The sequence below is a fragment of the Sander lucioperca genome, chromosome 7 (genome assembly GCF_008315115.2).
Source record: "Sander lucioperca isolate FBNREF2018 chromosome 7, SLUC_FBN_1.2, whole genome shotgun sequence".
In the NCBI taxonomy this organism is placed as follows: Eukaryota; Metazoa; Chordata; class Actinopteri; order Perciformes; family Percidae; genus Sander; species Sander lucioperca.
Genome location: NC_050179.1, coordinates 12,438,202 through 12,459,183, shown reverse-complemented (window position 1 = coordinate 12,459,183; position 20,982 = coordinate 12,438,202). Strand labels below are relative to the sequence as shown.

General features: G+C 39.0%; 1 protein-coding gene across 5 annotated transcripts in view; it reads right to left on the bottom strand.

The window, feature by feature from the left end:
- LOC116038545 (FERM domain-containing protein 5) overlaps positions 1-20,982 on the bottom strand; it is a 61,659-nt gene that overhangs the window by 15,319 nt on the left and 25,358 nt on the right. For 4 of the 5 annotated variants that reach the window (XM_031283044.2, XM_031283046.2, XM_031283045.2 and 1 more), the window contains exon 2: positions 849-953. In XM_031283044.2, the coding sequence (XP_031138904.1) occupies positions 849-953 (105 nt within the window). Of the gene's footprint in view, positions 1-848; positions 954-20,982 lie in introns of those variants that run through there. The other variant, XM_031283047.2, reaches the window with a different exon arrangement.

The following is a 20,982-nucleotide window of genomic DNA, read 5'->3' as shown; positions in this document are numbered from 1 at the left end:
AACAGCCTGATGGAACAACCGTGAGTCTGAAAGGTGGCGTGAATATGAGAAACTGAAAAACACAACTATTCACTCTGGCCCACAGTCTCATTCTTCCAACTAAATCAAACCTGATCCATTTTTAAGCATAGCCATGAAAGTGACTTTTATATGGACACAAAGCAACACAGTTCCGTCTGTATGAAGTCATTCCGAGTTCACATTCAACCAGTTCAACCACTATCCAATGCATCCAAAACATTGGACGCAGTGGATATAACAAGACGGATTTCAAACTCACAATTTCCATTTAAAGTTTGTCATACCTGGTCTAACAATAGGAGTAGGAACTATGTGCATTTTTTTTATTATCAACAAAGGTCTATTTTTGGAGCCCATTGCAGACAGTTAAATGAATAGCTCAACATTTTGGGAAATACTTGATACTCTCATGTCTGTGCATTAAATATGAAGCTTAGGCCAGGAAGCTTTTATCTTAGTTTAGCATAAAGCAGGTTTTAAAGGGAGCTGCATGTTAATTTTCTTTCAGTCTTTATGCTAAGCTAGGCTAAATGCCCTTGGCTCCAGCTCCATACTAAAAGGGCATGACAGTGGTATCAATTATCCAACTCTCGTCAAGAAAGCAAAGAAAGTAATTGTGTACTATTGAGTGGATATGCCTTTCTTCTTATTTTCTTTTTCTTAAAAATCTTTACTTGGACTTGACTCCGATTGAAAATACCTTATTAAATAAATGAAACAAACCCACATAAGCATGCACACAAATAACCCCTGTCTCACACACACACACACACACACACACACAAACACACACACACACACACACACACACACACACACACACATACCCGCTGCTTGTCTGGATCCACATATCTGATGCCAAAATAGTCTTTCTCCAGCAAGTTGAGATGGTGGCAGATGAGGTCAAACAGATACTGTCCCTTTGCATCCCGCTGTAATAGAAGAGAAGGAAATCAAATATCAAAAGCAAGCATGCCTGCAACAACAAATCACAAACATATTTGAACATGTGGCATGGAAAAGATTCAACAAAAGAAAAGGTACTGTCCTGAGTGCAAACATGAGATATATTTCCTGCTTGCAGAATAAGCTTCAGATTTCTTTTTTAAACCCTGCCAGATATATCTCAGATTCATCCAATATTAATACACAGCCAGAGCCATCTGAAGTGTCTGGAATAAACCCCATCCACAGCTAAAAGAAGAGCTCAAAGAGAGGATGGATTAAATATGCTGAAATCTCACTGGGGTTTTGCTGATACTCTGCATTCTGAACCTCATGAGGACGCTTCCCATAGAAACACCTGTGTATACTGCAGCACAGAGAGAGGCCTGGGCGTCCTCCACTGCGTCCAGTAAATATCTGATACCCCTCTTCCTGTTCACAACAATGTATTTGCATAACACTGCTGAACACCCTGGCTCAAACCAGAACATTTGAATCAGACTCGAATAGATTTTCTTGTAGAGATCCAACAGTAGCACATAATACTGTTAAAAAAAAAAGTAACATTCACTGTTTAGAAACTGTTTACATAGCATGGACAGAAACAAGTGCTGCTCTTCAACATAATGAATTGCTTTTCCACTAGAAGAGTTGTATACTGCTATGAGGGATGCAGATATTATTAGCATGAGTACATTAAGAGCGATGATCACAGCTGGGTGCATCACTGCAGCGAGCCAGGTACAGTAATAAGTGACACTCATTGACTAATCGAAAGCTGCGGAGGTGCCACACAGGTGCAAATCAGTGTCAGTCACTGTGAAGAGCTAGAATATAGTCTGAACGTTTCAGAATGACAAGGAAACATAACAAACTCTCATATTGTACCATTATACCCGAAATAACTGAAATTTTAAGGAAATTCACAAAACTGGAAATATAAAAATATAAACTGACATGCCTTTGGGAGGTTACATACCTCAACATAGTTTTAATTAAATACAGTAGGTAAAACTGTTGTCTGCGACATTTCAGCATCTTGAATTATGTGGCATTAAATCATTGCATGTGAGCATATTTCTAGTAAACGTATGTGAGGTTAGAAGGTGGGTGTGATTAATCAGTATCAGGAAGACAGCAAACATTAAACTCCAGTGCGGTTACTGTACACTGTCTCCCTCCATGCCAGGGAGACATCATGCCCATGTGCCACATCACAGGCTTGTCTCAATAGGGGGATTTTTTGGAGGAGTGCTTTAATGGGTCAGTCAGCACAAACCCAAACGCCAATGAGGAGTCATACTTTTTCTGGGCATTTGGAGGTAACTGTTTTATTTATATAGATATATTATTATAGAAGTTTTATTTTTTAATTCAGAGTATTGCTTATCTTTACAACTTTACAACTAGTTACTGTATGTTCATGCATCTGTTAAAGCTGCCGCTACAGGTATCACTCGTATCACCAACCCACCTCTGCAGTTCCCCTAAGCTCTATATAGCATTTTAGCATCTATAGGCTCATCATCACTATTGGTTTCCTGGCCTGCAACTTTACTGTTTTGATTTACTTACACTTGTTTTGCTCTCATTAACCTAATATCCATCCCCACCAAGCTGCTGTTTTCAGCAAGAAAATCTCTTAAAACCCACTGTGTGTTTCCCACCCAAATAGCAAGGAGACAAAGTAAAGCGACTAGCTGGTGAACATAGTGAAGCATTTAGCAGCTCTAGAGTCAGATATTTCCCAGAGTTGGCTGAGACCAAAACAATAATTTTTGACTTATGGTTATCAGGGGGCCAGAAACATGACTGCAAATGCTAATGTTACTCTGTGAATGTGTAAATATACATTTGTTTCAACTTCAGAAGGGGATAATATTTCATTGTTGTGTTTATAGATTGTTGCCCTACCTTAAAATGGCTCATAAAAATCAATGAATGCAGGTTTAAAATGTAAATTATCATGTCTATGGCTGGGTATTAAACCTCAATACCTATTCAATACCAACCAAAATATGTCTGTGTATCAAGGATTTAAAAGTAGGTACAGTAGGTATCGGAAACGAATGCTTGATCAGATTAATAGTCTTGTTACTGATTCTTTGATCAGATATTTTCTGATGTAAATTGGGAAACTTTGCTAATTTTAAACTGTACTTCATTTAAGTTCTCATACAGCTGTGTGTGTTACTTACAAATGGAAAATGGTTTTGTAGAAAAACTTGTTTATATTCCTAAAACTAATGTATACATTTTTTAAAACAGAACCCAGTTCTATTCATGACCATGATTAAACCACTTTAGCTGAGATCTGATGGGCACTCAACTCTCAGTCCCCATAATGGCTCATGAGGAGGTCAGCTAAGGCCAAGGTTGGACAGCCACAGTCGGCCGTCTCACTCATCCCTTCTCTCTTTCTCTCTGCTCGTATGCCCTCTGACTGCAAGTAGAAATCTCTCCTCTCCACTCTCCTCCATGTCATCACTCAGGCTGCAGATACAGTAAAAGGCACTTCATTTGGACAAAGGCCTGTTAATGCTTAATCACCTTCACTCTCTGTGACAAAATGTTGATAGAAGCTCCGCTACTGGACATAACTGACCTTTCTGTAGCGAGGCCGAGGGGCGTCATGGGTGCTCGCCACTGTCACTTCGAGATTATTCCCTCTTTGTAACATCACTAACCAATCTGACATGCCTGCTAATTTACAAGGCCTCGATAAAATGAAGAAATGTTTTGAAATATCACAGACACATCTATAGACAGATAAAATAGTAATTGGAATTTAAGTGGCTTTCTACAGTAACCTGATTTCTCAAAAAGGCCTGTGTACGAGTAAACCTGTCTCAGTAACCAAAGTAGGGGATTAGAGAAAGACGATTTTCCCTGGAGAAAGACGATTTCTTCGTCAAGTATACACGTAAAATAATCGGCCAATCATGCATAATCCAAATTAAATTAGATGTTCAGATTGTATGCATTTAAAAGACAAAAAGAACACAATGAAGGCTTAAAAAAAAGTTATGTTTTTAAAGTGTAAAGCATGTTTCATCCTGTGGGTTTATCATTGGGCTGAGAACCCTTCTGGAGGGAGCAATAGGAAACAACAAAGCCAACCACACATTTAAAAAAAGGTTCTGTATGGAGAGGACACACTGAATCAGAAAAGACATCTGCTCTTTTGTTGCACGGAGAGAGCAAGTTTGTTAGTATTCAACAGCACTCCCACCAACCGCCCTCCCTCTCCCCCCTTTCTTGCTCCCCAGTGCCCCCTACCTCCATCTCTGCCCCACTCCGAACACAGCTGCATTATTTCCCCGCTGGTCTCTCTAATTACTAGATTGAGGTGATAGCAGGAGAGAAAGGATGTCCTGAAATTTCTAATTAACACTAATGAACCTTTTCCTCGCTTAGATTGGCATCTCAATATAGCCCTACAAGAGCCTAGACAGATTTACAAAATGGTTTATTGGTTTGACCTGAGTATTAAAACAACCAGGTGAGACCCTATTTACAATATCCAATCCTGCTATGTTGTATTTGTTGAATTAATAGGTTTCTGTTACCTCCCCCTTTTTTCTAAGTAAACTGTGAGAAACCAATAAGATAAATTGTAAGAATGCAATGTAACAACAAGCTTGTTATGGGGAAGGATTTATGGACTAAGAAATCACCAAATCGCCAAATGTCCCTGTTATACAGACAAATATTGAAATAATAAATTTCAAACAGCGAAATCATTCAAGAGATGTTGGTGCCTGATTTTGAGGCAATATAGGCAAAAAGAGCATCTCACAAAGACAAAATAATTAAAAAGATCATTCTGACATGCCTCTAACTGAAAACAACGCAGAGGTTATTTACTTCATAAAGAGCCCCCAGTGTACAATGGGCACTTTCCTTTCAGATTAATCATTAAAATGGTCTCCATGTCAACGCAGGAGAACAGACCATTAATAAAAGATTGTGTCACTTTACCTAAAAGGTACCTAAAACCCTGAGGTGATTTATTTAGTTTCATAAGCAGATTGCTTTCTTTTGTCCCAGGAGGCTGAGTGGTTGCACTGTTTAATGTGTCAGAGCGATTCAGTGTGCTGACCGAGCAGCATGGAGTTCAAGTCATGACCCTGTCACTTCAGCTGGGACTGAGAGCACAGAAAGGCCAACCCACAACCACTTACAGTTAAAATGAAGCTCTCTTTGCTTTGCTTTCTTTACAAGCCTTCCGTGATTGCGCACCACCCCCACCCCTCCTCCACACAGTTACTTGTAACCAAGGAGGACACGGAGGATTGAAAAAACATGATGGACTCTTCAGAAGAGGTAATTATCTTCACTCGATTTCTGCAAGCGAAAGTCATCGGACAACACAATTTTCTGGACCTAGCCATACTGAGAAATAGCTTTATATCAACTAATTTGGCAATGGCTTGAATGTACCGGACATTCATTAATATAAAAAAGTTACAGACTAAAGCTTTAATCAAAGCACACACTAACAGTTAGTAGTCACAACAGTATTTAAATACAGCACATCAGTCTATGCATTTACAACTATTTTAGTTTCATACATTATTATGTCATTCTAAACCAACAGATTGCCACAGGCTGTTGCAGTATTAAAGCAAAAGATGTCCAACAGTGATTTCAAACATGTTTTAGAAATCCAATTTTTGAAAAGGAAATAATTGATGCCATGCCACTTTATAGCATTAGTTTTAAGCTGGTGAGGACAGGAGATATTCATTTTATATAAAATTAGCTAAGTTTCTGAAAAAACTATGTGCTACTTGGATGTCACAGTAATGGCACACAAAGCAGGTGCTCCTGATGCACAAGTTCAAGGCACACTGCTTTGTTAAAGTACCAAATTTCCCATGGCCATTATTATTTAGGCTAAATAATTAAAAGCAAGACCAGGTTGAGTTATTTTCAGATTCCTCCACCAGCAGTATATCTAGCAATCAATGCCAAGAAATCTGGGTTTTAAAACACAACTGTAAATCACACAGTTGTTAAAAGAAGACTCCAATGAACTGCATTTATGGGGTTAATGCTCAAATACACTTCTCAAGATAATGCCAGTGGCTAATGGGGTGAAGATAATAAATAAACTGAAAGAGTTCTGCATTTTTCATATAAAACTCTAAAAGCTTCCTCTCTCATTGAGCAGCAAATCAGCAAGCAATTATCCCTCATTAGCTGAGGATGACAATATATGCTTTCTGAGAGGAAATAACTTAATAAACAATGCCCAAATAGATACAGTGGCACTCATACATTTATGAACCCATGCTAAAGTTGACTAAAAAGAGGAATAAAAAAATCATCTTTTGGAAATTGATCTTAATGCCTTAATTAAAAAAATGAGGAAAAATCCAACCTTTAAGCACATCAATTTTCTTTGTGAATGAATAATGTATCGTAAATAAATAAATGTTCTTCCTTAAAATACAGGAGGCATAAGTAAGTTCACCCCTATGTTAAATTCCCATAGAGGCAGGCAGATTTTTATTTTTAAAGGCCAGTTATTTCATGGATCCAGGATACTATGCATCCTGATAAAGTTCCCTTGGCCTTTGGAATTAAAATAGCCCCACATCATCACATACCCTTCACCATACCTAGAGATTGGCATGGTTTTATTTCAGTTAGCCTAATAGCTGGTTTGATTTGCATTGAGAGATGATTTTATGGAAAGTACCCCACACACCCAACATTTATTTATTTACGATACATTATTCATTCTCAAAGAAAATTGGTGTCCTTAAAGGTTGGATTTTTCCTCATTTTTTTAATTAAGGCATTAAGATCAATTTCCAAAAGATGATTTTTTTATTCCTCTTTTTAGTTAACTTTAGCATGGGTTCATAAACTCATGAGTGCCACTGGTATCTAAAAGAAATGGTGAGGCCAAATACTCCATAAAATACAATTAAGCATAATAGCTCATCTCCCTAAGGTGTGGAACCAATTGATAGCCAAATGGTCGGACCTTTGCCATCATTGCAGTAGCTCAATGGCATCCTTTAAATAGGGTTATTAACTTATATGTATCTCTGGGCGGTTGAAGCAGACACAGAACATGTAATAGAAAGTGACAGAATAGCTCAAGAGTGATTAAGATGCTTCACTCAGAGTCAGACTATTCTAAATCATCAATCATGAAATATGGATGTGAAAGGGACAGGATAACATTGACAAAGAGACACCACAATGTTAGAGCGATGCCTCGAGGAACAATACAGCATAAAGTGCAAAGCATTTAAAGATTTAACTACTATTGGCCCTAAAAGTCACAGCCAAGTGTACACAGAATACACATAGATTTCTTTCTTTTTTTTGACGCTGTTGATTCATATAAGAAATAGACTGGTTTAATGGCATGCACAGATACAATGTGATGCAATTGTACTGACTCTTAGTATAAGATTCTGCTGTGAACCAGAGTAATAGTTTGCAGCACAATCTTACCAGGCGAAAAGTGGGCCATCCAAACGTGATGGGAATGTGCGAGGATTTGCCCCAGAAATGTGAGGAATCAAGAGAATAAGTACAGCAAAAGAAAGCTGTGGATCGAGCGATATGGATATTTGCTTTTAAAGCTTCTCAATGGTTGACACTTTGAATAGGTGAAAGGTGAGTTGGCATTTATGATTAAAAGAGGAATTCATGAGATAGGAATGTTCTATTACACTAAATGCCAAGGCATCTCTTCCAGATTTTTATAATTGATATGTTTAGCTGTTACACTGCTTGACACAGTTGGCAAGGCTTTAAATAAATCAACAGCATTATGACCAATGTTATTGTTCTTTGATACAAATAATAGAGAATTAACAAGGCCATCTTCTAGTCAAATCATATATGCTACATGAGAAGAAGAAGGTAGTCACCTTATCCAGTATGTGATAAGAGGATTGGAACCACAATAATCTTATGTGAGTTTGGTGGTTGGCTTTGTCTGCTATTGCTTTAGGATATAAGAATGTTAAGTAATTATAGAAGAAATAAATAATAGAGAAAATAGTCCAATTAAAAGAGATAATTAACTGTGTGATAAAGTCATGTAAGGAGGAAGTTCAAAACATGCTGTTTAACAAAGTGTGTTACATTTGTCAAGGCAGGTCTCTTAGCTTGGGGGTTTAAAAACTGTTTGCAATTCAAAAAACATACCCTCTGATGGATATGCATCGGCCATTTGAACTGAAGAATCTATCTTAACAGGCATATTGCAAAACTTTTTGAAGCTAACCAGTTACAAATGTTCACGATGACAATGCTAATGATGCTAGTAAACAGGTATAATATTTACTATGTTCCCCATCGTTTTTTTGTTGCATGCTAACATTTGGCGATTACCACTGAACATCTAGTACTGGCTGGTGATAAACTATAAGCATTGGACAAATTGGAATTTTGACCTGATGGTTGTGCTAAAGTAAAAGTCGTTTGTTTGTACCTAATTTCATTGCAATCAATCCTGCATTTGGTGAGATATTTCAGTTTGGACCAAAGTGGTGGACCAAACAGGATGTACCCTGGGCCCTTGCAAAGTGGCTCTAGATGTGGGTTTGATGAAGAATTGTTTGTGACGTGTGCCTTAATGACACTGCCCCTTCCTGCAGGAACTAGGAAATAAATAAGTATCTCAATGAGGATTTCTGAGTCATTAGTCCTTCAGCCCACCAGTGATGGATTTCACTGCCAGCCTGCCTCTAATAGCTTTTCTGTCACATCTCTCAGCTGCACATACAGCTGAGCATTGTGGGTACAACTATATTAAAATATACCCCCTGTATACCCCTGTGCAGGGCTAGGTTTTAAATAAACAAAGCAAGGATAACACAAGAAATCACCCAGGCATTAGACTGGTTTTCCCTGGTTACCATATACATTTTAGTGAGCTTGGACTTGCTCCCCCTCTGTACAACAGTTAGGATTTCTTACTAAAAAGTGTGACAAATACCCCCAAAATAGAATGAGCAGCACAATTGGTGTCATGCTTGGGGATTAGCATATACACAATGCTTAATTTCTTTGGCATTTGCACAGCTCTGGTGGTGATGCGCCAGTTTGGTCTCCCCCAGTGTAGTAAGGCTGTCGGGCAATGACTCAGTGTCGCTAATTTAGACTGTATCAGCCCCTCAGACCTGACATTTATTCTCATGCACTGTTAACCTCTACATGAAATGAGAACTGGGTAGTTTTACAGCGTGCACTATCATCATAACTACCTCTAGGTATAGCCCACAGGCGTGACGAGTTGTACCAGACATGCACATTTGAGTTGCTGTCAAAGACTCATTCACACATTGACTAATGTCTGTTGAATATCAGTGTAATAGCCTTAAGCACTGCACTATTGGATTTCTTGGCAGGGGTAGCTGTTAATGTCTCTGAGCCTTTAGTGTTTTATTTTATAAATGACATTTAAGAACATAAGACCCTGACAAAAACTATTTCCAAGCCGGTTCATTGTGAGAAGTTACTGTTAAAAGCTACATGATCTACTAATTGGTCTCAGGCTATAACTTAGACACTATGTCCCAGACCTAGGCTTTTTTTTTTTTATAACAATGAGGCAACCAGTTCTCTGAGCTCCAGCATCATCATCTTTTCCAAAGCTCAGGAAAAGGTAGCTGGAGCATATCTAGCAGTCTACAGTCTCTCCAGCCTCCAGCCTGCCATGTTTAAGATATGTGAGCACACCCATTGGAGCCTAATTGTTCCACTACCATGACACCTTCTGTTTGGCACAATTATCAGTGTGCTGATAATGCGAAACCCCTTTCTGTGAGGGCGCATACTCGTTGCTTTCGTCTCACGATCCCCTCCTGACTGTACACTGAACTCTGATTGCCTTCCTGTGTCAGAGCATTTAATCTGCACATTACTGACTTGACTTTCTATTTTCCTCCTGTTTTTTCCCAAAACATTTTGCTCGCAAAACTGTCCTTTTTGCTGCTACTTAAAGAATCTGTTGGCACAAACAAAACAGCTGGTTAAAGCATTGTGTCTCCTTCAATAAACGGCTGCCGTCAGATCTTAAATGAAAAGCAAGACTGCACGAGATAGAGGGCAGAGAGAAAAAGGCTTTCTGGGAAGAAGAGACACTTTTATCTTTTTACTGTCAAACTGTAATTTCCCTTCTGAATTCTTGGTCTTTTTCTATTTTTACTGAATAGGGACATTTCCCAGCCGCAGCCTCTCCTATTTTTGTCAAGTGGGCTGATTGAATGTGAAGTCACAGGAGAATTGCCATCTTTTCAATAGAATCACAGTTAAATGGTAAAAATATTGCATCTTGAATATTAGACCAGGATAGCAAATTACTATTATTCCCAGCGGTTTCCTAAAAATACAGAACAATTGCTTTGTGTTGTGTTTGGATACCTTTGTGAAGAATAGTTGTGCACTTCAGAATCACTTGGGTTGCAGTGAAGAAGAAGCCTCAGGGCTCAATGGAGATTTTTGTTCCTGAGATTCCCTCCTCCTCTGTCACATTAAGTTGAAATGTGAGGCTACCTTGTCCAAAACAGTCAACTCGTATGAGAGCCTAGAACCAGTGTTGACCAGGCACATCAACTAGTCTAGGGTAGTTTAATAAATAGCTTTAGAAGAGCATAATGGAGGTAAGATGGGACCTACTTATGTCTTGTTTCATTACAGGTATATGAATGTAAACAATGGTGAGATTATGAGGCCAACATTCCAGAAGAGATCCTTTGTTGTCTGAATGGACTTTGGTGTCGTTGTTTGTATTGTTTGCTCTGGAGGTAACCAATTAAACCAATCAAAGAGCTTGACTGACACCAGCAGACGTACGCTCTGCTGTCTTGTTGCCTCTGGTATATCTGCAGAACACGGATAAAATGATGCACAATAACAACAGTCATTGTGTTCAGAGTCTCTGTTCCTGACTAATTGTATCACCTCAGGAAAGGCCATGCATAGGCTGTGGAGTGGAATTAAAATAATTTTGTGTCTTAGCAAATGCAAGAGCTGCTAATGTGAAAGCTGCAAACAAGTTCTCCAACTTTCCTACTTCCATGGAGCAAAAACATGCAAACAGCAGCACACCGATAGCACTGTGCAGGGTACAAGGACAGATAGCTTTAGAAACTTTGTAAAACCCAAAGCACACAGAGGCTCTATTATTTGACAATGTAAGCAAACTGCATATTTGCCAGCAGGACACAGTGCTAAGATTGCCACTGTAAAGAAGAGACAATGGCAACAGATTCCTTTTGAGAGAATTCAAGCTTTTCTGTAGCAAATAGGTGGAAGCTTGATTTTTCTGGCTCTGCTGATGAATTCACTTCCAGATGGAATAATGTTTGCTCAACATACACGCCTGTTTTTGACTTTGCAGTGTGGACCCACTGAGGAAGCCGTTGTCAGTCAACCAACAATAACTTGACAGAGATTAAAGATTTTTTAAATCTTTAAGTAATCTTAGTATTCTGTATCATACAACACAAAACATGTCAATTTACGGTTTGCTATTTTCTATATTCTGCTTACATATTTCTTGGTTTATGGAGCAAATAGAGTACATAACAGGGATGGACGATATGGATAAAATCCTCTATCATGGTATATGTATATTTTAAATCTTGATATATTGAGATATCATGATATGAAGTAGTTAGGTTTCTGGAAAGCCAACTGAGAAATTGTTGATAGGCCTACTGTCAATTAGCTGGACAAGGCTGTCTGTTTTGGATAAATACCTGACTAATCAAAGCACTTTATCACATCATCATCATTGATGCAAATACCATATATATCATATAAAAACAAAGCAGTCCTGCTCATTAATTTGCAACATTGTTCACTATTGTCTAATACTCAATGTTAAATGGCTAGCTACTGAGGTATAAACGGAACGGCAAAATCTGTGATGGTACTATAGACTGTATAAAATGGTACACAAATCTATATTGTCTTTCGGTATAAATCACCCACCCCTAGTACTGCTAATAAGATATTTTATTCAAAGTTATCTGGTTGGAAAAATCAATTTAAATCTGTTTGATAGCTAGACACAATCAATGCAACACAGAGGAGGAGAAAGTTACACAAAAAATTCTGTTGTACTTGTAGTTGGAGACTTGCCAAAAGTTCTAGATTTCTTAATAACGACAAAGATATTGTTCTTTACAATGTCCCACAACACAGCTATGCAATATTGTTTCTTTGTAAACTGCATTCAGCCGCCCCCTCACTGTAGTGATGCCTGAATTTCACTCAGTGTGCCTTTAGTACTTATGATGACCTCCCACATATTTTGCAGCTGCATCTGACTCCAGCATGCTAGAGGCACTTAGTGTGTGTAAATCTGACTCTGTTTAGGCCTCTTAAGTAAACCACTGATGTTACAAAATGTTAAAACAGCTACCACAGTAGTTGTCTACTTGACGGATTTACTGTGACGTAGATGTATCTTACTATCTGGGTCTGTAGATGGTGTAGGAGCAGTACTTATGTGACTGGCAGATGAGCTGGCTAATTGACAGGTGGGAAGATGTCCATTTCTCAGAGTTGTTACCCTTTGGCTGTTTTAAACATCTCATGCTGAGCAGAGAGGCCCTCCATGGTGCCACTTCACCCTCTCCATTGTGTCCAGAGCCCCAGAAAAGATCACTTTCCAGTGGTGAATCCAGCCATAAAAATGCAGAAAGCTGTTTGGCCCTTGAGACTAGCTGTCTGTGCACACAGGCGTGAAAGGCCCACCACTGCCCCTGTGTGTCAACGCTCTAATGGAGGCCTAAGGGAGATTCAGTCTTCTCAGTAAATGATTCAGAGAAACCAGGCTTTTGTAGAATGTAATTCCACCTAGTTATGGCAAGGGTAAATCTGGCCAAGGGTGTTTTATCAAACTTCCTGCTCCTGTCCCTAAATGATGTACTGAATGGTTGGAGAGAAGATTGACTCAGTTGAGTCAGGAGTAGCACAGAGAGATTACAAAGTTGAGAATGTTATTTTAGGAGTCAGAGGCTGCGTGAGCATTTAATATTCAGTGTAATAGTTAAGTATGTTATTAGTGTGTGTTACAGAGCAGACATTTCAAATCTATCTGCACCTACATGTAACTGTGACAACAATAAAACCAGATGTTCAGTAGAGCTGCAAATATTAGTTGATTATTCGAATAGGCAGGCAGTCGACAGACATTAGTTGGTAACAATTATAATAATAACTTAACCATTAAAGTATTTTTTAAGCAATGCATATTAAAAAAGATAAATTATTATATTATATTACATTATCAAATGTAAATATGCAGTGGTTTTCCTACAGTTGGTCAGAGATATTAAGCCATTTGATTATGGGCTGTGCGAAATTGCAAAGGACCTTTTTCAGTTTATGACATTTATAGAGCACACTATTAATCAATTAATTGAGAAAATATTCTACATGCAAATTAATCAATATTTAAAGCAATCATCAGTTTCAGCCTTATTGTTAAACATTGCAAAGAATTACCAAACTGAGGCAAGATTGAAGTCTGCGAATACATTTTTAAAACGCATGTCAAATCTTTAAAACACTGCCGTTTGCTTCAAACAATGGTCAGCAGTCATATTAAGTATGCATGATTTGTAGTACATGGGCTAAAACATTAAGTCTATTGCTATCAGGGGTGCACTATGGTAAAATAACCTTTAAAAGTCAGAAACTCTCAATAAAGACAAGAATTCCCAGGCTCCACTGTAATGGGGAAAATTAGGAGATTATCGTATTGGTCACACACAATTGCATCGCTAACTGGGAAACAAAGGGCCATGTCTTTGAAAACTCTCAGAGGACACTGTAGCAAGTCCTTTTCTGTAGGCGACAAAGTCATTAGGCCTCATCAAACCCACTGTCATGACCATTTTACAATTTTTACCCAACATATTTTTTTGAGGATTACATCAAAAACAGACATAAAAGTAAACCACAAGTTTTAATTTTATTACAGAATGGACCAAGTTTATCATTGCTTTACCTTAAAGAGATTCAACAGATTAACGTTCAGAAAATCTGTAAATCCTGTTTTGTTTGATGTAATCTTATGTGATATAATCTCTGGCTACTTTTTATGGAAGACACTACACACTCCAAACTGTCCCGAGGAGGTTGCTGAGTTGGACTGGGGGCACAGCAGCACACTACTTACTTTTCACCTTCTTATAGAGACAGTAGTGAGCAGAATAATTTCTTTGAGATTGTGTTATTTTCGTTGATTATTTAGTGTGACAGCCATGAAAAGTTGAACTATGAAAGTGAGGGCGGCTGCTGTCTGCGACACACTGTGCTGTACTTGGCAGCCAAACAGCGAGGCAGGACAGGCTAAAAAAAAGTGCTGCTGAATCGTCGGCAGGGGATTTGGAGTGACAGCTTATTTAAGAGATTTACTGTGATGTCACTTATGAGGCTTCATGGAGGAGTCTCCCGACTCCCTAATCCTTGACATTGTTAGAGCTAAATGTGACACACTGGAAATATGTTCTTTGATCAATGTTGTAATGAGGAAGAAAAATAGGAAAAAGTGGCCATCAAACAAAGAAAATGTGACAATTAACTTGATCCCAGTTTGTGCAATCTCTTCTCAAAAAGGATACTTCATCAAACCTCCCATTTTTAAGTAAAATCATTGAAAAGGCTGTTTTTCAACCGCTTACCACCCTCTTTGCCCTAAACAATTGTTGTGATGTTTTCCAGTCAGTATTTCAACCACCACAGCACTGAGAATGCTCTTGTTAGGGTCTTGAATGGCATCCATTTAAACAGAGACAGTGGAAAAGTTTAAGTCTTGGTATTATAAGATCTCAGTGCTACATTTGACACAGTTGACAACATATTACTATACAGACTGTAAAACTGGGTTGGACTTTCTGGCAAGTACTTAACTGGTTTGAATCCTATTTGAAGGACAGGAACTGCTTTGTGTTGATTGGTAATAACACAACTGATACAAAAATGATGTAGAGTTCCCCAAGGCTCCATTCTTGGGCCTCTTCTGTTCAACATCTACATGCTCCCACTAGCGTACTGTACGTTTTTTTATTAAATCTGATAAAGTAAGTGCTTTGCTTAGCAAATTGCCTTAATGCCATGTACATAGCAGAAGCATATGTCATGTATTGCAAAGAGACACAGGAGATGACCAGCTGTGACAGATACTGTTAATGTGTGTATAAGTCACCTACATACAGAAGTTTTCAATGAGCTAACATGGCTTCACCTTGTAAACTTTAAACTAGAAAGGCTCATAAATCTGAGCAGAAAGAACCCTGGTACAGTAGACCCCTCTGTAGCTACTAACCTTGTCTGAGGTTAACCATGGGAAAAGCTAAGAGGGGCATAACTTAAGTGGTTTGCATGCTTAATTAATAGCTGGTATTTTGAGAGCAATCTGATTGTACAGCTAATATAAATTAAGCCTCTTAGGATAAATCTTCAGAAGTGGAGCAATAAATAGAACTTTCAAAGGCAGCTATGAGAACTTTTTATCCACTTTTTATTTAGCCATGAGTCCAAGCAGCTTAGCTTATTCTCCTCAGGGGAGACATGGTGCTGATTGTCTTATGGCCCCACAGGGACCGAGGGTTAAAAGCCTCCCATGCAATCACAGTATCATCATGTGCTAAGTCAAAGCAGAGAATGTGTCTCTAAGCATTCCAGCAGTTTTTCAGCAGCGAACGACGAATTGCTGAGCAGGTAAGAAGTGTTTACAAAACTGACACACAGAAGCACAGGTGATTAACTGTGTCATGTATCTTTTAGTAGACACAGTCATTTCAAACACAATCCAAAACCAATACTGACAATATGAGTGTATTCCAATAACCACTTCCCTCAACCTCTTAACACAAACCCAGAGGGACTTACATGGCCTTTTCTCTCCCTGTTATGCATGCTCTGTGAAAATATAGTCCCTCATAAGCTGATCAGACAGCAGTTGACAGTGAAAGAGACAGAAGGGGGAGCTGAGCACAGTCCTACAACATACAGTGTACTTTTACAGCACTGGCTTCTTATTACCGCTGTCTTCAATGGGCAAACGATTGCACGTTCATAGCAGAGGGCTTAGCATATTTTTGTGCACATTGGCCTAAACATTAGTTGTGAACATATTCTTACATTGCTTAAAACAGAGTTGTGCTTCAAACACGTTTCCGACAGTCTCATAGCAACAGCGGTATCCATTAGCAACACTTCTTACTAAGCCTTACTTACTCAGGGCCTTAGTCTTCAATGCATGCCCTTTGAATGAAGGTAGGCGACTTTTTGCAGAACATACACAATGTAAAGATAGCACTCAGTCTCCTTCAGTAACAATCTCAAATTCATCTTCAGCTGTCTCCCACGCAGCTTACATAAGGTATTGATTTGAGTGTGCCAGACTTCAAATGGAAAAACAAGTGAGTAAGACGCAACTCTAAATAGCTTAGCAAATAAAATATTTAAATCTTATCAAAGATCTGTAAAATGACATCAAACTGACGCCTCAGAGTTGGGAAGAGTGAGCTCAGAAACAATCATTTGGCTAAAGCAAAACAATGAGGCACCAACCTCACCTTGACATGCCTCCCCAAAAACTGAACATTTGAGCAAAGAATTGAGAAAGAAGAAAGCAGCATCCATATATATTCAAGAAAATGTTTTCTTAATAAACTTGAATAATTTGTATGTATCGTGGTTTGGTATTATCTGGCATAAACTAATTGAACAGTTGAATGAGTTGAATAGGTGTCACACCCATGAAGTGACACTGAAAGATCATAACATTGCAAATGAGAGCAACATCTTCAGTAACATGATCACCTGCTTGTAGTATCATTGCGTCAGCGCGAGCACACACACACACACACACACACACACACACACACACACACACACACACACACACACACTTGTCATATTCTCACATTTTTGCTGAAAACATTCTTATTTTGTTCATAAAAGGAAGGACATTTCTGATAAATGCTAAAAAAAATATATGCACATAAAAACATAGATCACAGTGTGCCACAAACACTTTCTACCAAATCAGACAAAACGCGTCATTCTCACACATACATTCCTACACCGATGGTGGTGGAGCTGGCATGCAAGGCGCTGGCCCACCCATCGCCCCATCAGGAGCAACTTAGGGTTCAGTGTCTTGCTCAAGGACACTTTGACTTGAAGCAGAAGAAGCCTAGGATCAAACCGCCAACCTTGTGATAAAAGGACAAGCTGCTTTACCTCTTGAGCCACAGCCGAGCCAAGCTTCCAACCTTAAAAATGTCTTGGGGGCTCAAAGGCTTTTTAGCTTCTTGAACACTCTGACTACCGCTGAGATAGAGACTGAATGAGGCCAGTGGATTGATGCTGCAGGTAGAAAGAAATTGGGAGTGCGCTGACTGACAGAGTGGAGACGTGACATCAGCCCAGAGGGCTGATGGGAGTACAGGTGCATGCTGGTCCAGACTGCCCAGCCTCGTCAGTCAAACAAATAGCATTCTGGCCCTGGAGCATCCTAAACCATCAAAAGGATGGTACATTTTAGAAAAATATCAGTGAAATACCTTCAACTACTGTTCCACTTTCAGTATCCACATCATCAAAGGCTGCAGGATATGGACAACCTATGTGATGTGTGATAAATGTGATGGATCCTTCAATGCCAATTTACAATGCCATAAATGTAGATTTAAGTAACCAACTTCTGTTTTCTAAAGGACATTGATGGAGGGTGGTAAATTGCACTTTCTTTACATTGTTCTCATACAGGCAGAAGACTGTTTACCGTTCACAGCTGTTGGATTCTCGCAATATCATGAGATCACGCGAGAATCGCGGGATCACATATCACACAAAAATCCATCTTCTCAGGCTTCAAGTAAAAGCGTGTCCGAACAGCAGCAAACCTAACCAATCAGAGTCTGGTGAGGAGCTACTGGCAGCTACAGGCATGGTTTAGGTGGAGTGACGGCCGCAACTGTTCATTAAAAACAACAATGGCAGACGTGATAGACAGATGGTTCATCCAATCACCTGCCAGGTATTTTTTGAAAGTGCCTGCCCTTTTCCAGACAGATTCCAATGACGGCTTCTCAGATGGTTCTGTATAACAAATCAGACTGGAACATGCTTCCAAGTTATTGCATTTAACTTTAGTAAAAAAAAAAGAAAAAAAAAAGCTGTGACTCCTTTTATCTGGTAATAGATAATTACGGCACCTGATTTTGATTTAGTTTTAATTTTTAAAAAAGTCTTTTGCCAAAAATGTATATTAGTTTTAGTCCAATTTTAGTCATTTGATTTTTTTTTTTTTTAATCTTAAGACATTTTAGTCTAGTTTACATTAGTGAAATTTTAGTCTCACCTTTGTCATGCATTTTTTTTTTTTTCTAACTATTTTAAGGCTACAGCTGTCGCCATCTTTGTTGTGTACAGTTGCCATAGTTACTGGTGTTATTCTTGTCTATCGTGAGGTTGGTGGTTTACTTGTTTACACTCAGTGTCCATGTCACTCTGTTCTGCAGTAGTACAACATACTGACTCTGTTCAGCTGAATGAAGGGCAGTTTGAACAGAACCGCTCATTCACTGTTGTTCCTGCTTACCTTTACCTTTACTCTTTTACCACGAAAAGAATTACAAAAAGAAACAAAGTTTTAATAAACCGTAGTTGTCCTTAAAGATGTCGCTATCATTAGTTTGTGGTTTGCTTTATGAACCTCTGCGTCTGAGATCAAAACCCACATTGGAAACACTGATGCATTTCCACAGACACTTGAGGGGATGGCTAATCTCAGCCTTCATGTCCTTTTAAAGATGGACAAGAGCAAGCAGAAAATTCAAAAATCAGAATCAGCATGGCTGGTTGAGCGCTGCACAAACCAGCAAAGGTGTAGCAAGGAAAAGGCTGGGTCACTTCACAGTGAGCAGCCAAGAGGAACAGATTGCTTCTGCTCTGCATGATCACAGTAGGGACTGGCCTGAAAGGGGTCTTTGTTTGCCCAGGGGGGAAGCAAGAATGGCATGGCTTGGCTGCACAGGGTGGCATGTTGTCTGGTGTAACTGGGACCAGGGTGGCGTGGGAGGCTTTTTACTGCAGGCCATTTCCCTCTGTTTTTCCAACCTCTACTCGGTCATGCAGCTCTGGGAGCTATGATGTCATTCTGCTGCAGGTAGTGGGCAGCCTCTGGTGAGTCTCACTAAAAGTCTGAGATTTAAAGAAAGACTGAAATATTCCAGTGTTTATTCCCTGTGCTCTATGCTTGATATAAATGCTAAAACAAAATGCCTTTCCATGGTTAAATGGGAACAATTTGCTTAGTCATCCTTAATGTCAATTTGTGATGCATCTGTGATGTGCTCTCATGCATCACAAATTGAACCACTTAGCAAGTGCTATCAACAGAAAATTACAACGTGGGCTAAGGAAATAAATCATTCCATTTGTAAACAGTATAACTGTGTATGAATGTTGGTAACATCTCTTCTTAGAAGCTAAATAAAGAGTTACCCGTCACCATGACACAGGTGGGTAGTACTGAGCTGAACATTACGTTTACAGTGGCGGGTTTGGTAGAGAAGCTCCATCAGCTCAGACTAAAGTGAACAGAGCACAGTGGTCCCAGAAGCAAAAGGCGTTTCAACATTATCATCACCTTCTTTGCCCACTGTGGTGGTGCTGCTGTCGATGTTCTGCTCTAGATGGATGAGATGTTGTACAAAAAAAAATCTCACAGCCTCATAAGATGAGAACCTCCCTAGTCAGCAAAATAAAACTGCAACTGGGAAGTATGCTGATTGGTTGGTCAGCATACCTGAATTTATGGCTCAGACAGCGCGCCATCAAAATGACAAAAAGGGATTCACTGTAATGAATGAAAAATACATATACATGAAGCCTGGAAACACAACGCTGACACATCTGATTGAGGTTTGAGAAATATATAACCTGTAAAGAAACAACTAAAAAGTCAACTGAAAGTCAAATGGATGCTGGGTTTTATTTGAGTTACTATATAATTCAAAGTGCAGTATTTTTCCAGAAAATTTAAAGACACAAAACAGAAATAAGTCGTTCGGGTTGACTTTCTAACCTGAATAGAGCCAAGTTGTTTCAATCCCACAGAAACTACACAGACACTAAATTGGTTTTAATCCTGCCAAATGAGGCTCTTGCTTCTTTTTTACTTTCCCTAATTAATAAATAACTTGTAATCAAAATTGTAATCCCTGTTCTGGGATGAATACGGCTGCATACAGCCATCCATTCATTTTCATTATTTGAATTCAATGGAAGGCAGAGAGAGTCAATGTTTTTATGGGCACATCGTTAGGGACATGTAAAACTTCTCTGTGCTACAGAAGGCAAAAAAAGACACACATGCACATACATCAGCCATGTGTAACTGGCTGTCTGGTCCAGTGACAGTGATGAATGAAGGTATGCTAAAAAGGTCTTTAGGACGATGCATCGTCTATTTAAATAACAATTGTCATCGCTTGATGTGATTCTGTGATAATCTATCTAATGAAGCGGGACGCCTCTGCGTATGTGTATGTATGTAGCCTATGTCTCTGCGTCTCTGCGTCTGTCTTTGAAATATCTCATGAACCGTTCATCCAATCTACTTCACACTTGCGTTTCCTGGGTAGTACCCAGTGAACTTGGGGTTTGGATTTTGGAGCAATTTGGACAGCATTGGATATTGGATATTAAAAATAAAACAGCGTTTCTGTTGCGTGTCAGCTGCGTGGATTTTTCTATGTCGTTACACACCAGAAACGTGTCTGACGCGGTGCTGCTGCTGCTAGCCTTGTCTGGACACATGTATGTTTCCCATTGATAAAATGAAATACCATGTTAAACATAAATATATACTGATTTGATTACAGCAAAGACAACGTTGGCAGTATTGACAGCAAAATAGGCTACATAATATTTCGTTCTGTATTGACAGGTGCAATATTAGAAAATCGATAATTTTTTTTTTAATTACATTTATATCTGCATTTA